This window comes from Eubalaena glacialis, chromosome 4 (genome assembly GCF_028564815.1).
Source record: "Eubalaena glacialis isolate mEubGla1 chromosome 4, mEubGla1.1.hap2.+ XY, whole genome shotgun sequence".
Lineage (NCBI taxonomy): Eukaryota > Metazoa > Chordata > Mammalia > Artiodactyla > Balaenidae > Eubalaena > Eubalaena glacialis.
Genome location: NC_083719.1, coordinates 186,550,268 through 186,568,155, shown reverse-complemented (window position 1 = coordinate 186,568,155; position 17,888 = coordinate 186,550,268). Strand labels below are relative to the sequence as shown.

Genomic DNA, 17,888 nt, shown 5'->3' with positions numbered 1-17,888 from the left:
CGCCCTGCGTAGTGGGACCCACGCCTCGCTAGTGGGCTGCGTGGCACTGGGGGACCGGGAGGGGGGAGGGCGGACGCAGGTGGGCGGGCTCGGGCAGGGAGGGAGGCGTCGGCCCGGCGGGGGCGGGGAGGGAGCGGCGGGGGCGGCCGAGGTTCCGCCTCCCGTGGTGCTACCCGCGGCTCCGCCCCGCGGCGGCCGCCGGCAACTTTGGGATGGAGTTTGTGCGGGCGCTGTGGCTCCGCCTGGCGCTAGCGCTGGGGCCGGGGCCCGCCGGGGGCCACCCGCACCGGTGCGGCGTCCTGGCGCGCCTGGGGGGCTCGGTGCGCCTGGGCGCCCTCCTGCCCCGCGCGCCCGCCGCCCGCGCCCGCGCCCGCGCCCGCGCCCGCGCCGCCCTGGCCCGGGCCGCCCTGGCGCCGCGGCTGCCGCACAACCTGCGTCTGGAGCTGGTGGCCGCCGCGCCCCCCGCCCGCGACCCCGCCTCGCTGGCCCGCGGCCTGTGCCAGGCGCTGGCGGCACCGGGCGTGGCGGCCGTGCCTAGCCTTCCCCGAGGCGCGGCCCGCGCTGCTGCAGCTGCACTTCCTGGAGGCGGCCACGGAGACCCCCGTGCTCAGCGTGCTGCGGCGGGAGGCCCGCGCTCCCCTCAGCTCCCCGGTACGCGCGGACGCCGGGGTCAGGACGTGCGGGGACCCGGGGTCGGGATGGGAGAGACCCTGGGACGCTCTTGGAGCGCGGGGCCCGGGGGTCCGGATAGCTGAGTCCTTGGGACACGCGGGCCTCAGAGTCTGGACCCTAAATGCAAGAGTCCGGATGCGGGGAGACTCGGAGTCCGGATGACAGAGGCCCAGGGACGGCCCTCGGGTTCGCGGAACCTGGACCCCTGAACCCCGGATGTCCCCGGAGATCAGGGACCCGGAATGGGAGGCGGGAGCCCAGGGGCGCAGGGACGTAGAGCCACGGAACCCCGCGGCTCGGGAACCCCGCGGGATGCCTCTGGACCCCAGATGGCGGATCCCACAGGACGCTTCCCTGGGCTTTGGCGGTGGAGTCCCACTAGGAGCGCGGCCCCCTTCCCCGGTCAGGTCAGAGGGCGCCTCCGGATTCCCACCAAGCAGGGCCGCGGGGCTGGGATGGGGAAGCGGGTCTCCCTGCTCGCTCTCCAGGGGCTGCAGTTTCAGGGGCTGCGGCTGGAGACTTTCCTCCTGCCAGGATCCTACCAGAGGCCCTCGAGACCGAGGCTACCCACACCCCACAGCCTCCTTGATGGCCTTCTCAGGTCCCCAGGGCCACCCTGTCTCTCCTAAACCCTCCATCCTCCTCCACCCTGTCCTCGTTCGTCCTTGGAGTTTATTCTCTTTTCTTAATTACACCCCCAGGCTGGAATTTGGGTCCGAATAAGTAGAGAATGGGACAAGGAGGAGAGAAGGGTGACTGGCAGAGTTCTGGGGACCCTGTTGTGCCCCAGGGAAAGAACCCCCTCCCAGGACCAGCAGGGGGGGCCCAACGCTGGGACATGGGGTCTGGAAGGGGGCCTGCCTCTCTCCAAACCCACCTTGAAGCCCCCTCAGGCCTTCCTTCTCCTGAGGGCGGGGAGACCCTGACCCTAGAGGAGGCCCAGGTCTCATTAACCCCCCTCTGTCCTTGACCCCCTCCCGGTGGGAGGGATGCAGGACCCAAATCCATGCCTGTGGCGCCCTCTGCAGCCGGATCCAGGAACTGCACCCTCTGCAGTTGGACCTGTCAGGCTTTGGGGGGTTACTGGCTTGCCCCGCCGCCCCGCAGGAGACTGAGCAGCAGCCCCCAGCCTTTCCCCCTGCACTCAGCACCCTGTCCCCACCCGAACAACACCCTGCCTACATTAGGTGTCTGGCAAAGCTCTCTCGTCCTTCCCATGCTCAAAGCAAATTCAGGAGAACTTTCTGGGTCCCTGAGCGCGGAGGGGGGGTCCCTCAGTCCCTAGCTTGCCTGGTAAGTCTGAATAGAGATGGGGTAGTGGAACTGGGTTTTGAAGGATGTGTAGGAGTTGGCTGTCATAGATGGGAAAAGGTATTCCAGCTGGGGAATGCAAAAAGCCTCAGGGTGACTGGAGCCAAGAGAACAGGCCCTGAATGTCAGGCCAGGGCCGGACTTTGTGCTGATGGCGATGGGGAGCCACAGAAGGGGTTAGAGCAGGTGTGGGGCTGGGAAGAAGCAGGCACAAGGTCCAGTTATCAAGGTGTCGTGCGTTTATTGAACATGTACAGATGGGGTGGAAAGAGTGTGGTGGGACACTGAGTTTGCCAGCCCTAACTGTGACCACCCCTTTGCCAGAACCCCTTCCACCTGCAGCTGGACTGGGCCAGCCCCCTGGAGACTCTGCTGGACGTGCTGGTGTCCGTGCTGCAGGCGCACAGCTGGGAGGACGTTGGCCTGGTGCTCTGCCGCGTGCGGGACCCTGGTGGCCTTGTGGCCCTGTGGACAAGCTGGGTGGGCCGGGCTCCGAAGCTCCTGCTGGAACTGAGCCGGCCAGACCCGAGTGATACAGGGCTGCGGGCCCACCTGGCCCCACTGGGGGTGCCCGCGGGGGGAACGGCCCCAGTCCCCGTGGCCGCACTCCTGGGTTGCAACGAGGCCGGCGCCCGGCAGGTGCTGCAGGCCGCACCCCCCGGGCCCCGCTGGCTGCTGGGCACGCCGCTGCCCGCCGAGGCAATCCCCACCAAGGGCCTGCCGCCTGGGCTGCTGGCGTTGGGCGAGGTCGCTCGGCCCCCGCTGGAAGCCGCCATCCACGACGCGGTGGAACGAGTGGCCCGCGCGCTGGGCAGCGCGGCCCGCGTGCAGCCGGAGCGTGCCCTCCTCCCCGCCACGGTCAACTGCAATGACCTGCCACTGCCCGGGCCCGAGTCCTCCGGCCGCCTCTTGGCACGGTGAGCAGGGACTCTGCTGCAGGAAGCCGCGTCTGCCGGTGCGGCGTGAGAGGCGACATTATCGGGCATTTGCTGTATGCCAGGCGCTGTGTCCATCTTGGGTGGAAGCAGAGCCCAAGAAGGGGATTCTGCTGGCGGGCGGGCGGGCGTGTGTGTGTGTGTGTGGTGTGGTGTGTGTGTGTGTGTGTAGTGTGTGTGTGTGTGGGGGTGTGTGTGTGGTGTGTGTGTGTGTGCCTTTGGGAGAAGCGGGAAAGGAGGGAAAGGAACAGGTGAGGCTCTGCCTGACCCGGGGAGCCCTGGAGCGGGGGCAGCACCCCGCAGCAAGAAGGCCCCACCTGGGCCTCTCAACTGGGCTTTGGGCTGGGCCGTCGCCCCAGCCCCCAGGGCGTGGGTACCCCGGCTGGGAAGGGGATCTGGAGTGGGGGGTACAGCAGCATCCCCCGTGGCCCGGTGTGTCTGAGGCAGGGCGATAGGTCTCACCTCGGGGGAGGGATCCCTCCGCCGCCCTGATGCCACCCACCCCCACCAGGTTCCTGGCCAACACGTCCTTCTGGGGCCACACAGGGCCGGTGTGGGTGACCGGCTCCTCGCAGGTGCACATCTCCCGGCGCTTCCGCGTGTGGAGCCTCCGCTGGGACCCGCGGGGCGCCCCGGCCTGGGCAACGCTGGGCCGGTGGCAGGACGGACGGCTGGTGTCGGGGGGGGGGGGGGGGCGCGGCCGGGCGGCTCCCACCCCCGCCGGGCGCCCGGGCGCGGCCCAAGCTGCGCGTGGTGACGCTGGTGGAGCACCCGTTTGTGTTCGCCCGCGAGCCGGACGAGGACGGTCGGTGCCCGGCGGGGCAGCTGTGCCTGGCCCCCGGCACCAACAACTCGGCCGCCCTGGACGCGCTCTTCGCCGCGCTGGCCGACGGCTCGGCGCCCCGCGCACTGCGCAGGTGCTGCTACGGCTACTGCATCGACCTGCTGGAGCGCCTGGCGGAGGACGCGCCCTTCGACTTCGAGCTGTATATCGTGGGCGAAGGCAAGTACGGCGAGCTGCGCGACGGCCGCTGGACTGGCCTGGTGGGCGACCTGCTGGCCGGCGGGGCGCACATGGCCGTCACCAGCTTCAGCATCAACTCAGCCCGCTCGCAGGTGGTGGACTTCACCAGCCCCTTCTTCTCCACCAGCCTGGGCATCATGGTGCGCGCATGGGACACGGCGTCGCCCATCGGCGCCTTCACGTGGCCGCTGCACTGGTCCATGTGGCCGCTGCACTGGTCCATGTGGCTGGGCGTCTTCACCGCGCTGCACCTGACTGCGCTCTTCCTCACCCTCTACGAGTGGCGCAGCCCCTTCGGCCTCACGCCCCGCGGCCACAACCTGGGCACCGTGTTCTCCTACTCCTCCGCCCTCAACCTCTGCTACGCCATCCTCTTTGGACGCACAGTGTCCAGTAAGACGCCCAAGTGCCCCACGGGCCGCCTCCTCATGAACTTGTGGGCCATCTTCTGCCTGCTCGTGCTGTCCAGCTACACGGCCAACCTGGCCGCCGTCATGGTCGGGGACAAGACTTTTGAGGAGCTGTCGGGGATCCACGACCCTAAGGTGCGTGGCCGTGGGGTTTCAGGGGTCAGAGCCTGGAGGTCACCCCCGCCCCCAGTCCCCACCCAGTAGAGGGCGGCCATCTGCTCCCGCAAACTCATGTTGAACCCAGCTGGGACAAAACAGGCGAGGCTGCTGGTGAGAATCAAGAGAGAGAAACAAAGTAGATGGTGTGTGAATTGGTGATAAAGTTCCAGGGAGGAAAATTAGGGTGGGGACACAGGGAGCACTGGGGAGGGATGATTTCTCAAATGGGGGTCAGGAATTCCTCTGGGAGAGGTGATATGTGAGGGACTTTTATGTAGATATCAGGGAGGAATATGGTAAGCAGAGGAGGCAGCCTGTGCAAAGGCCCTGGGACAGGATTGTGCTTGGCAGGTTGGAGGAACAGCAAGGAGACCTGTGTGTGGCTGGAGCAGAGTGAGTGAGGGGGAGAGGGGGGAGAGGGGGGAGGGGAGAGCAGGGAGGGGGATGGGGCAGGTCATGCAGGGCCTGCACGTGTGGGAGGACCTGGGCCTCCACAGAAGCCCCATTTAGACAGAACTTTCACCAGGAGTCCTGGAGGGCTGTGGGCAGAGCAGGGCATGCCCCAGCCTACATATTTTTCTCTTTTAATGAAAAAATTTTAATACTCTGGAGTAGGAAGCAAGGCCCACCATGAGTGAACCCATTGCCCGGCTCCAAAGTCAACTCCTGACCAGTTTCGTCCATGCACCAGCCATAGCCGCTGGATTACCATGAGGGAAATCCCAGGCCTCCTGTCATTTTGTCATGAGTATTCTGGGAACTTAAACATCAGGCAGCCATTTTTCTCAGTTGTCTTTTTTTTTTTTTTCACGGTTTGTTTGAATCTGGATCCAAAATGTACAGACCCAGAGGAAGGTAGAAACCTCCTTGTTACCAAACCAAACTTGGGTCCAGTCACCTGCAGGCAGTAAAGCCAATCTACTGACACAGGGTCCTGGTGAAGGAAAGCACAGTGTTTATTGCAGACGCCAAGCAAGGAGTCTGCACAGCTAGTGCTTAAGACCTGAACTCCTGGATGGCTTTCAGGGAAAGGTTTATTTTTGTTTGTTTGTTTTTTAATTTTTATTTAAGTAAGTATTGGGGAAAGGTTTTTAAAGACAGGGTGAGGGAGGGGGGTTGTGGGGTGTGTGACTAGCTCCTGGATGTTCTTCTGATTGGTTGGTGGTGAAGTAATTGGGAGTCAACATCATCAACCTTCTGGTTCCAATCAGTGGGGTCTATGTGCTTGTGGGCAGCATGCAGTTAACTTCTTCCACCTGGTGGGGGTTTCAGTATCTGCAAAAGAGCTCAAAGGATCTGGCTCAATTTTTTTTTTTTTTGCCATGCCACATGGCATGTGGGATCTCAGTTCCCCAACCAGGGATTGAACCCATGCCCCCTGCAGTGGAAGCACTGAGTCTTACCCACTGGACCGCCAGGGAAGTTCACTGGCTCAGAATATTATCTACAGCCCTTGAGAAGGAATTAAAAGTCCTTGACTTTAACGGCTAAACTATTATTATTATTTTGTCTTGTTTGACTGTTTTCCTTTGTTTCTGCATTTTCTCATTTCTTTGATTAAATTTATTCTTTGGAACTCGGGGAAGGCCTAGGAGACTAAAGTTTTTCCACAGACAAGAGGCAGGCAGAGGACTGGGTGGGGGTCTGTCCCGGGAAGGCCCCATGGGGCCATCTTGACACTCCATCTTTTTGTTCACTAGCGATTTGTTTGTTGGAGAAGTTGTTTTTTCTCCTGCAGCATCTCCCAGTGTTTGGATCTAGCTGCTCTCGTCCCCTGCTGCTCCCCCACCCCAGCGTCCTCTGTTAAACCAGTAATGAGACCTAGATGCTTGCTGTCCCATGGGCCAGCCACTCTCCACATGTGGCTACTTTTTTAAAATAATTTTTTAAAACAGTTTTTTTTTTTTTTTTTTGGCTGTATTGGGTCTTCGTTTCTGCGTGCAGGCTTTCTCTAGTTGCGGCGTGCAGGCTTCTCATTGCGGTGGCTTCTCGCGGAACACAGGCTCTAGCGCGCGGGCTCAGTAGTTGTGGTGCACGGGCTTAGTTGCTCCCTGGCATGTGGGATCGAACCCGTGTCCCCTGCATTGGCAGGGGGATTCTTAACCAATGCACCACCAGGGAAGTCCCGTGGCTACTTTTTAAATTGATTTAATTGAAAGCACTTAACAGCCACTTGAGAACAGCACAGGTGTAGAGCATTTCCTTCCCCAGAAAGTTCTAGATGGCCCTGCTTGCCTCAGGTCTGGCTTTTCGGAAGTGCTGTAGCCCCGACAAGGAGGCCCTGGTCAGGTGGCCTCAGCAGCCACTCACGGTTTGCTTTAGGGAGGTTGCACAAACAGTGGGCGGGCCGGAGAGCCCAGGGCTGAGGGGGCAGCGCTGGTGCAGGAGGAATGGGGGATGGGGGCCTTGGGTGGGGGCTGCGGAGGGGCGAGCACCGGGCAGGTCCAGGGTGTCCGGAGGGCAGTGCCCATAGGATCTGCAGGTGGACGGGACGTGGAGATGAGAGACGCAGAGGCGGGCAGAGGAGGGAGAGCGACTGAGGTGGGAAGGTGTGGGGTGGCTCGGGAGTGGGTCTTGGACGCGGTGAGCTTGGGGTTCCCGGGGGACCCTAAGGAGAGACGCAGAGGGTGCGGCGGTGGCGGAAGTGTGGAGTTAAAGGCCTGGAGATGGACGTGCGGGTTTTAGAACATTTTCAACTGGGTGGTGCTGCCCCCAGGGGACACGGGGCCATGTCCTGGCACATCTGTGGTTGTCAGACTAGGGCAGGGGGCTCCTGGCATCTAGGGGGTGGGGCCAGGGATGCTGCTCCACACCCCACGGAGCCCAGGACGGCCCCCCAGAGGTGACGTGGCCCACGTGAGCCGGGCGAGGGGAGACGCTGGTTGAGAGCCCTGGGCCTGGGCGCTCCGGGCTGGCGGATGGAACGGGGGTGGGGGAGAGCCGGGCCGGGATCAAGGCCCCACCCCAGACGCTGACCGGGCGCTGGCCCGTAGCTGCACCACCCGTCCCAGGGCTTCCGCTTCGGCACCGTGTGGGAAAGCAGCGCCGAGGCCTACATCAAGAAGAGCTTCCCGGAGATGTACGCACACGTGCGGCGCCACAGTGCACCCACCACGCCCCACGGCGTCGCCATGCTGACGTGAAGGGGGCGTGCGGGGCGGGGGGCGCGGGGGGCGCGCGGGGCGGGGCGGGGCGGGGCCAGGCGGGCGGGGATGCTCACCCCGTCGCCCTCCCGGGCAGAAGCGACCCCCCCAAGCTCAACGCCTTCATCATAGACAAGTCGCTCCTGGACTACGAGGTGTCCATCGACGCCGACTGCAGACTGCTGACCGTGGGCAAGCCTTTCGCCATCGAGGGTGAGCGGCCCCCGGGACCAGTGATCTGCGGGCTCCAGGCAGGCGCAGCTCCTGTGGGTCTGCGTCCAGCCGGGTCCCAACCCAACGCCCGGACTCCCCCAGGCTATGGCATCGGACTCCCCCGGAGTTCGCCGCTCACCTCCAACCTGTCCGAGTTCATCAGCCGCTACAAGTCCTCCGGCTTCATCGACCTGCTGCACAAGTGGTACGAGATGGTGCCTTGTGGCAAGCGGGTCTTCGCCGTTTCAGAGGTAGGGCAGGCCCGGGACGCAGGGAGGGGTAGACGTGGGGGACTCTGAGCCTGTGTGGTCCTTCACCAAGGTGACCAACCCCTGCTCGTTCCCAAGACTGTGTGTTTGCCTGCTTTTCTGTACCCTATTCATCCTCCAAAACCCCAGTTCCAGTGGCCTTTCTTCCATGACACCTCACCTCTGAAAATGGAGCCCTAGCCTTCCAATCCAGCTCCACAGCCCCAGGCCCTTCTCACTGGCCCAACCTCTGCCCCCACCCCCGTCCAAGGCCAGGGCTCCCCAAGGGTCTGCCATGACCAGGAGGGGTTTTGTGCCTGCGTCCTGCCCACAGACCCTCCAGATGGGCATCTACCACTTCTCTGGACTCTTCGTGCTGCTCTGCCTGGGCCTGGGCAGTGCTCTGCTCAGCTCGCTGGGCGAGCACGTCTTCTACCGCCTGGCGCTGCCGCGCATCCGAAGCGGTAACAAGATGCAGTACTGGCTGCACACGAGCCAGGTGAGGAGCAGGGGCTGGGGGGGTGGAGGGAGGGCGGAGCGCGCGCAGGACGGCCTGCCGCTGACCCGACCCCGACGCGACTTCTGTCTTGGCTCCTAGAGAATCCATCGCGCCCTCAACACGGAGCCGCCCGAGGGGCAGGAGGAGCCGGAGCCGAGGTAAGGGGCCCTGGGGGCCGCTCTCCACCCCAGCAACTCCCATCCCCGCCCTCCAGCCGACCAGTGGATCTATACCACCCGCCACCCACGGCCTCCTCAGGGACCCTGACCCTAAAGGGCAGAGTGGGACTGTGGGTAGGACGCGGCTGCCCAGACTCATCCGTCCCCAGGGGTCCCAAGGAGCCGCAGCAGGACACTCTGGCCGCCCCCGCGGGCCCCGGGGGGCTGGACACAGGTGCGCCGGGCCTCGGTGAGGGGGCGTCGCGCGCACTTCCTGCTGGAGCCGGCCGTGGCCACCGCCGCCGCTCCCGTTGAGGATGCCCCAGACGCGGATGTGGATGCGGCCGGGCTGCCCGGGGGCCCCGTCTCGCTCTGCTCCAACGCCCGCCCGCCCGCCGAGCTGTTCTCGGGCGCCCCGCGCCCCGGGAAGCTAGAGCAGCTGGAGCAGGGCATCGCGGGCACACGCGAGAGGCTCCGCCAGGCGCTGGTGCGGCGCGGACAGCTCCTCGCCCAGCTCCGGGACAGCACCCGCGACGGGCCGCGCAGCTGGCCCCAGGCTTCCGAGGAAGCACCCGTGGCCCCCCGGTGACGCGGGACCAGGCCCTCCTCCACCTGCAGCGGGGGCTCCGAGGGGCTCCGCCTGGCCACGGGGTTGACCCCGCCCCCTCCCCGCACACACAAACGCTGGCTGGACGCTGTCAACAGTTTATTCTATATACAAACACCATTTTGTACACTGCAATTAAATAGAGTGGAATGAGCCGTCTTCTGCATTCCTCACCGCGTAACTGGGTTGGGCCACCGGCCGTCTCCTCACCCCGAGCAGGGCGGGACCCCGGCACCCCCCGTGGCCGCCTTCAATGTTGGTGCCTGGGCGCGTCCTGGGCCCAAGCTTCGCCTTCCCGGGGCCCCAGCCTGGCCGTGTGGGATGGCGGTGGAAAGGCACTGCACACGAGGGAGCACCAGCTGAGCCGGCCCCACTCATTTCACCTTGCTCAGAGGCTTGCCCGTTTTGCCCCGGGACAGCTCGCTCCGGACCTTTCACCAACCCCTTGCAGAACCTTCCATGGAGCCCCCGTCCCTTCTCCCACCCTGGCTCATCGGCCGGTCTTAATTCACTGGCTGAGGGGGCCCACCACAGACAGGGACAGGCTGCAGGCAGGCCCCACGCCCTGGGGGAGAGAAGCCTGCCTCCAAGCAAACCTGATGGACTCCGATACCACCTAAGGCAGGCTGGGCAGTCCCAGAGCCACTGGGGACAGCCTCCCTGACCCCAGAGGGCTCCAGCCAGGTCACACCCAGCTGGCCTGGATGGCCAGGGACAGAGGCGGTCAGCTGCCCAGGGCTCAGGAGCCGACCTCTGAGGGCGCATCCACTGGAGCCGTGGACGCAAGGCTGGGCCCACTCACCCCAGAGGTCTGAGGGGCTGTGTCAGACCCTGGGGAGTCGCCTGTGGGGGCACTGTCCTGGGGGGCCCGAGGGAGCGCCCCGCTGGGGCTCAGGGGGCTGGCCGGCCGCCGGTCCAGGAGAGAGGCGCTCAGGCCCGACAAGAAGGAGGCGTCTGTGATGATGGCGGCCGTCTCTGCCATCCAGCCCAGGTCACCACTGGCTGCTGCAGCTACCGAGGCCGCCGCGGCCACCAGGGAGCTAGGTGCCTCAGCCACGGGCCCAGGGCCTCCGCCACCACCCTGCAAGCCAGGGCCCAGGGCAGGGGGCTGGCCGGGAGAGTCGGGCATGGCGGCCGGGGTGCCTCCGTTGTTGTTCAGGTCGTCCGGCAGGGCCGTGGGGCTGCCAGGGCCCAGAGGGGGAGTCTGCAGCAGCATCTCCTGGACGCGGATCTGCTGCAGAATGGCGGGCAGCTCGTAGTGGTGGAAGAAGTAGATCATGGAATGCTGGGGGGCAGGCACCAGGTCAGGCGAGGCCCGAGCCAGAACGCAGCCTCCACAGAACCCCCAACAGGCTGGCTGGACCCCGGGGTCACCAGTCCCAAGGGCAGCCCGCCTCACCTGGATGAAGAGCCAGGAAGTGACGAGGGCCAGGCTGCTGTACTGCCCGTTGAAGCGGTAGTGGTAGGCGTAGAAGGCGAAGTGGTACAGGTAGAAGAACCTGCGAGGGGCACAGTGAGGCGCTGCCCACCCGGCTGCCCCCCCCCGGACCACACGGACCCCGGTGCCCACCGAAGCCAGTGCCGCTTGCTGGTGTTGGTGTGGCAGCAGATGGCATCATACTGGTCGGCCAGCCACACGATGAGGATGATGTAGAAGGCCGTGGTGGTGTCGTTGAAGAACTCAGACATGATGGCCTCCATTCCTGTGGGGAGATGGGAGACTGCTGGTTGGGGCGGGGACGGGCAGGCGACGGGCCAGGGCAGGGGGCAGGGCGTGGGGGCACGGGGTCCTCACCCACGAGGGCCAGGATGACGGTCAGCAGGGGCGCTGCGGGGAAGGCGATGGCCATGTTCATCTCCAGCATCTGCAGCAGGTCCACTGCGGGCAGAGGGCGGCGGGCGGGCAGACCGGGTGAGGCGCCCGGTTGGGGGGTGGAGGGCGGGGGAGGTGGCCGGCGGGGAAACTCACCAATGAAGACGAAGATCTGGTGGTGGGAGTAGCGCAGCAGCATGGACACGCTCAGGGTCTGCAAGCAGCGCAGCGTGAGGCCTGGGGCAGCCGCCTCGCCCCACGCCCTCCGGCCCCCGCCCCGCCCACGGCACTCACGAAGATGACCATGATGACGAAGGCGGCCAGGTAGGACGTGCGGGCCATCCACATGCTCACGAAGCGGTAGTGCTCCCCGGACACCACGTTCCGCAGGAAGCCTGCGCGAGAGGCAGTGAGCCTGCGCCCCAGACCACCCCGGCCCCGCCCCGACCCCGCTCACCCGGTTGGGCCCCGCACCCTTGTTCTCCTCGTTTTCCGCCAGGCCCTTTACACTGGACATGAGAATGTCGTCGTAGCCCAGGAACTCAGCCAGCAGCAGGCGGCTGAAGCGGTCCCCGAAGCACTGGTCCCGCATGGGGTCTGTGGGCAGGACCGTGACAGGGGTGTGCACCTGGCCAGGCCCCCACCAGCCCCAGTGCTGCCGGAGGCCCGGGGAAGGCCAGATCTCCATTTCTGGGAGTGGAGGAGCCCCTGCCGCCCCCGACCCGAGCAGTGATGTGCGCGACAGCCCCAGAGGAACGGTCAAGGGATGAAGCCTCGGGAAGCTTCCCGCAGCTGGAGAGCAGGGGCGGCCCCCAGGCCCCAGAAGCCAAGTGCTTCTGGGTCACCCCTCCCCCAGAGCCTCACTGTGCAGGTGACACTCACCCAGGGTGACCACCATGACTGGGATGCTGAGCCGCTGCCGCGTGGCCTGCGACAGCCGCAAGAAGCCGTACTCCAGCGAGTACTCCACGATGTACTCGTCCTGCGGCCACGCTGTGGGTGGGACAGGCCTGGTCAGTCTGCGGAACCTCTCTCCCCTGGGAGGGGCGGGGTGACCGCAGCCCACCGGGGGTACTGGCCTTTAGCCCCAGTGAGCAATGAGTACCTCTTGTGGGCGTCTCAGGAAAGGGGAAGTCTTGGCTGTCGTTTAGGGCCTCGGGGCCACCTGGTGGCTTGAACACCTTGGGCTCGATGTCCAGCTCAAACTGCAAAGAGGGAGGCAGGGGTCAGCAGGCCCATGGTGCCAAAGGGCCGGGCCTGGAGGCCTCTCCCTCACTGACTGGAAGCAGATGCGCCCCTGTCCCATCAAAGCCCCGACCCCCAACACTGAGCTCCCTGAGAGCCTGTCTCCGGGTGAGGGTCTGGGAGGGATGCGGTCCCCTGCTGAAGTCTGCACCAATACCCTACCCACACCAATCCCTGACCCACAAGACCCTGGCCTCTGGCTGCCCAAGCACAGCCCTCCCTGCGGGCTGTGGGCCCCACGTGTCCACTGGCATGCCTCTGCCGACGGGGCGCTGCATCACCAGGATGCCCAGGGCCCCCTTAGAGCTCTCAGCCCAGAGCCTTCTTCCCGGCTGTATCTGCCCTTGGCACCCCCAGAACTGGGCCAATCCCTTTCAAGTGACAGCTGGGAAACAGCCCGGGGTCCCAGTCGGCCCTGAGGCCGCGGGAGCGGGAGCGGGAGCAGACAGGGAGGCCTGTGGCCCTGAAGGTCAGGAACGCTTCCGGCAGCCTGTCCTGCACAGACTGCGTCACCAGTTCCTCTGTGCCTCTACATGGCGCTGCCAGCCAGCTCACCTTGATGGAGCTGTTCCCAAACATCTCCATGGTCAGCTCCTCCTCCTCGTCGTCCTCCTCCTCCAGCTCCAGGCCTGCCGGCTCCGCAGCCAGCCCAGGGAAGCTGCCGCCGCCACTGCAGAACTGCAGGAAGACGGGCGCGCGGCTCGAGTTGTGCTGCACCTCCACGCGCAGGATGCCGTCTCTCGGCCACTTGTCCCGCACGTGCTCCAGACAGTTGATGGGCGAGCGGGAGAAGACGATGTGGATGTAGGCCAGGACGAAGAGCACGAACAGGGCCTGGGGGCAGGGGGCAGTCAGCAGGGAAGCTGCCTGAGACCCCACAGCCCAGCCTGGAGGACCCCACCCGGCATATCGGGCTGCAGACAGCATGGCTGAGCTCCCCGGGGGACGGAAGGCTCGCCAGCCCCTCCGGGCAGCCTGGGTCCTGTGACTGCCCGAGTGAGCCAGGATGAGGCCTTCCGGGCGCCTGCAGGACCCGCACCCAGGCTGGGCTCAGGCCCACCCAACAGGGGCCCAAGCAGAGCATGTGGTCCCATCACCCAACTGCCCCAGGAGAAAACTCCTGACCTCACCAGCTAAAAACGGCCTCCCTCGCCGGCCGGGCGCCCTCTGCACCTCTCCCGGGCCAGCCTGAGCCGCTGAACACAGCTGACCCTCTTGGCCAGGCCAACGGCCCCATGGCAGGGCTCGTTCTGTCCCCTGAGGCACGGTTTCCCCAGAGTAACACAGAACAGCCCTCACTGCACACTGGGGGGATCCTGACACAGGGCCACATCTTGGGACGTCTGTGGTCATCGCAACTGGGGGGCTCCCGGCATCGAGTGGGCAGGGCCGGGGAGGCTGCTCCACACCCCACAGCGCCCAGGACGGCCCCCCACAGAGAACGTCCCAGCCCCGATGTCCACAGTGCCGAGGAGAGGCCCTGCTCGACGTCACCCCAACCCCCTGCTCCAGGAGCCCCCGTCTGACCGCTATGTTTCTCATGGGGTCCTGGTTGGCCAAGTGTCACCCTTCCGGCCTGGACGCCACGTCAAGGGCATCACTCCCGGGGTGAGTTCCCTGTGTGGTACAAATGATCGGGGGGAACCAGAGTACGAAGCCGCTCCTTGTCCTCTGTCAACGATGATGCTCAGGGGTGTGGTGAACTGCCCGTGGCCACGCGGCCACCGGCAGGGCCGCCAGCACCTCGTCCTCTCCACGCCCTGCCATGAGCACCATAGGGTGGTGCCAGCGCTGGCTGTGGACCGCCCGGCCTCCTCTCTGGAGCCTGCCCTGCAGACTGGGCACGGGCTGGGTCAGCAGAGCACCCGCTCCTGTCCTGACGGGGTGGGAATCAGAGCACTGCTGATTTAAGCAGAGACAGACTGCACATCCCACGCCCCTGGGGTTCAGGTCACGGCAGACAGATGCTGAGCTGAGAACAGAGCTGGGACCGCGCCTGGGGAGGAGGCGCCAGGGAGGCAGTGGGGAAGGCCAGCTGAGGCCCCCACGTCTGCAGAGCCTCCCACAGGCCAGCCTGCGCCAGGGCCCTGAGACATGGCCACAGGCCAAGCGTCGCTCGGGACCCCCAGCACCTCTCCCCAACGTTGTGTCTGGGGACCTGGGAGCTGGTGACGGGAGTCACGACAGTGTGGGACCCACAGCACAGCAGGGTGAGGTCAGAGACCTAACCCACAGCCCCAGTCGTGCTCTCTGGGCCCAGATGTCCAGCAGGAGCCGTGTCTGGGACATTGTCTGCTCTGGGCCATAAGGACAACGCTGTACAACGTGCCGAGATATCACAAAAAGCGCTGACACACAGGGTGGCCCGATGCCAGGAGCTGCCCGAGCACTTCCCCTGGAGACACACGTGCCTGCCATCACCCCCAGTTTGCAGATGAGGAAACCAAGGCACAGAGGCCACGCGGCCAGGAGGGGTGGAGCCAGGAGTTCAACCTGGAACACATACCAGGCAGGGCCAGCTGGGCCCCAAGAGCAGGGGCACTTGAACGGACCGGGGGCTGGTGGCACCATGACCTCGCTGAGTGGCCCCCATGCCCGCACTGTCACCCTGGCGCCCTCTCCAGCATCCCTCACCAGGGTCTGCCCCATCACTGTCCTTATCTGTGACCTGAAACCCCAGGTGGGGTCCATCGCCCTTGACTGAGTGCGTGGGTCCCCGGAGGTGGGCCAGGACCCTCTCACCCCCCTTGACAAGGCCTGCCCCGGATCTGGACTTGTTCCCCCACTGTGGAACGAGCTGGCTGCCCAGGCTTCCCTCGCTCTACGACCTATCATCAGACACACAGGGCAGCCCTACCCACGTGGGGAAGGCAGGGTGCACTCAGCAGCCCCTCCCACCTCGCTCTCAGGATTTCAGGAGTCTTGTCCAGGGCCTTTCCTGCCCTCTGCCTGCCAGCTGGCCTGGCCACCTCACAGGCCCTGGGTGCTCCAGCCCCCCAACCTCTGGCACCCTGTGACCCCCATGCTCCAACTCACCAGCCACACGGCTGCACCGTCCCGCCAGCTCCAGGGCCTCTGCATGCGCCGTTCCTGCTACCCCCCTCCTTCCTCGCAGCCTGAGGCTGCCTGATGTGACACAGACCCTGCCCTGCGGACTGCCATCTCTCCCCCTTCCTCCTGGTCACCCCACTCATCGCTGGGCCCAGAGACTGGCACGAGGCGGTAAAGAGGATGGCAAGGGCGGCTCCTACCAGCAGTGAGCAGAGAGGAACAGGTGCCACAGGAAGAGGCCAGGGAGCGGGGCTGGGAGGGGAACTTGATCTCTGTAGCAAGAGCCCAGAAGCTGGGCGGCCGAGAGGCAAAGGAGCAGAGCTTTCTAGAGCTTGAGGCGGCCTCAGAGATCAGCCAGCCGAGCCCACCCTTTGCACACAAGGGAAACCAAAGGCGCCAGGGGTCAGGCAGGCTCTCGGGGAATGAAGGGCCTCCTGGCTGCAGCCCCGAGGAGAGAGGAGGTGCAGGGGGCCGAGGGCAGCCCGATCACCCGGCCCCACGCACCAGGGACGCGGCCTGGATGTGCAGCCCATCTGCCTGGCCAGCCCAACCCCTGGCCTGCTCCTCGGGCAGGAAGCGGCGGGACAAAGCCAAGGCCTCAGGCCAGGGTCTCAGGGGAAGCTCAGCTCCACGGGGGGCCCACCTCACACAGGGCACCCCCTCGAGCGACACGGGCTCCTTCTGAGCGTGTCGGGAGGAACAGTGCTTTGTTCCCCAAGCCAATCACGGCCTCACATGGCCTTCTGCCTACGCCCAAGCTGCCCATGGGTTCCAGGATTGGGGTAAAGGAAGGCCGACTCAGGAATCCTCTGGAGTCCCACACCCACGCCCCCGCAGGGGACGCCTGCCGCTCCGGGACTGGGGGTTTCGGGCTGGGACCCGCACCCAGGTCTGTGGGACGGCTCGCACCCCTGCCACCCAACGCCAAAGAGCTGCCGGCTCCCGACCAACCTGGCCCAGCCGGCACCCCACGTGCCTTGCCCGCCAGCTCCAGCCCCCTTCCTGCAGACGAGGAATCCGAGCTTCCTCGGACATCAGCACTCCTGGCCCCGCCCCCCCCGGGGGACACTCCGGGACGGGACACAACACAAAACAGCCATTTCTCCACTTCCTCAGACCCGTCAAGCAGCCGGGCTCGGCCCCCAGCGAGCTCCCTCTCTGAGTGAGACCCCTCCTTGGAGGGATCTGTGCTGGCCCTCCCGGCACCGCTGAAAAGCTGAGAGCTCTGCCACCCGAGCGAGGACAGGGGGCGGGTCCACGGGAGGCCCCTCACAGAGCCACCAGCAGCACCACTGGCTGGACTTTGCCACTAAGCCCCACGGCGTGACCTCAGCTAGGTCACCTTCCCCCCAGAGGTTCAGAGCGGGGAGAATCCGAGTGGGGGCCAGCAGAAGGGCCTGAGAAGAAGAGCCCGAAGAAAAAGGGGGAGAGGGAAGAGGTGCAGGTGGGCGGTCCGGGGGTGTGTCCTGGGAGGGGGCAGTGGTGGTGAGGCCCGGAATCCCACGAGTTTGGGGTTCGGGGCTAGGCCAGGCTCGGAGAGTGGGGAGGCGGTCATCCCGGGCTGAGAATCCCAGGCGGCAGGGCTGGGGGTCACGGGGCTGGGCTCCGGCCTCCGGAGGTAGGGGACGCTGGGAAGGGCGAGGCGAGGGGTGGGGTGCGGCCTGGAGGGAGCTGTGAGTTTCTGGAGTCGGGATCAGGGGCCACTAACCGGGGGAGACTCGGGCCTTCCCGGGTGGAAGTTTCTGGGCAGGGGGGCAGGCCTAAAGAAAGGGTCCCAACGGGTCGGGCCGGGCCTACGCCACCGGATGGGAGGGGCGCGCTGCCCCGGGCGGGGTCAGAAGTCGCAGATCTGGGGGAAACGGTCCGGCCGCCGGGACCCTTGAACAAGGTTCGGGGCCCCGGTCACCTTGAGCAATACGAAGAACTCGAAGAGACGACGGAAGGCGGGCGGGAAGAGGCGCGAGTAGGTGACAGCCATCTTGAAGAAGAGCGCATGGAAGAGCCGGTCGCGCACGTTGATGAGAGGATTGGGGTTGAGGTTGGGGGTGCGAGGCCCACGCGGGGGGGCTGGGCCGCCGCCGCCGCCGCCGCCGTTGGGCCCGGGCCCCGGGGCCCCAGGCGCCGCGAGCTCCGACATGCCCAGCGTCGCGCCTTAACGGCCCGCGGGTCCCCGAGGGCGCCTCCCCGCCGCCATCGGCCGTCCTCGCCACCGCCTCGCTCCTCACGGCCGCCCGGGCGCCGCCGCCATCTTCCGCCTCCGCGCCGCAGCTGACGCCAGCGAGTAGCCGCGCCGGCAAGAGCGGCCTCCCTGCGCCCGCGGGGAACGCTGGGATGCGGTCGGGCGGCCCCCGGCGGCTCCGCCCCGTGGCCTGGCTCCCGGGAAGGGAGCGCCGAGCGGCG

At 65.9% G+C, this 17,888-nt stretch overlaps 2 protein-coding genes across 2 annotated transcripts; one reads left to right on the top strand and one right to left on the bottom strand.

Annotated features, from left to right (window-relative positions):
- Positions 1–212: 212 nt before the first annotated feature.
- On the top strand, positions 213–9,098 carry GRIN3B (glutamate ionotropic receptor NMDA type subunit 3B). The gene is given in 11 exon segments (XM_061188911.1): positions 213–533; positions 535–651; positions 2,308–2,900; positions 3,430–3,601; positions 3,603–4,487; positions 7,505–7,650; positions 7,752–7,867; positions 7,970–8,118; positions 8,450–8,614; positions 8,714–8,772; positions 8,943–9,098. Coding segments are annotated over 11 exon segments (2,868 nt in total). The 3' UTR covers positions 9,088–9,098.
- Positions 9,099–9,461: 363 nt separating this feature from the next.
- TMEM259 (transmembrane protein 259) lies at positions 9,462–17,783 on the bottom strand. Its single transcript, XM_061190939.1, has 11 exons — positions 17,395–17,783; positions 12,993–13,271; positions 12,298–12,397; positions 12,075–12,185; positions 11,667–11,789; positions 11,487–11,587; positions 11,349–11,406; positions 11,175–11,258; positions 10,950–11,082; positions 10,779–10,878; positions 9,462–10,664 (listed from the first exon to the last, which is right to left on the bottom strand). Exons 1-11 carry the CDS (start codon positions 17,623–17,625, stop codon positions 10,119–10,121), a joined length of 1,866 nt encoding a protein of 621 aa, XP_061046922.1. The 5' UTR covers positions 17,626–17,783; the 3' UTR covers positions 9,462–10,118.
- Between the last annotated feature and the right edge of the window lie 105 nt (positions 17,784–17,888).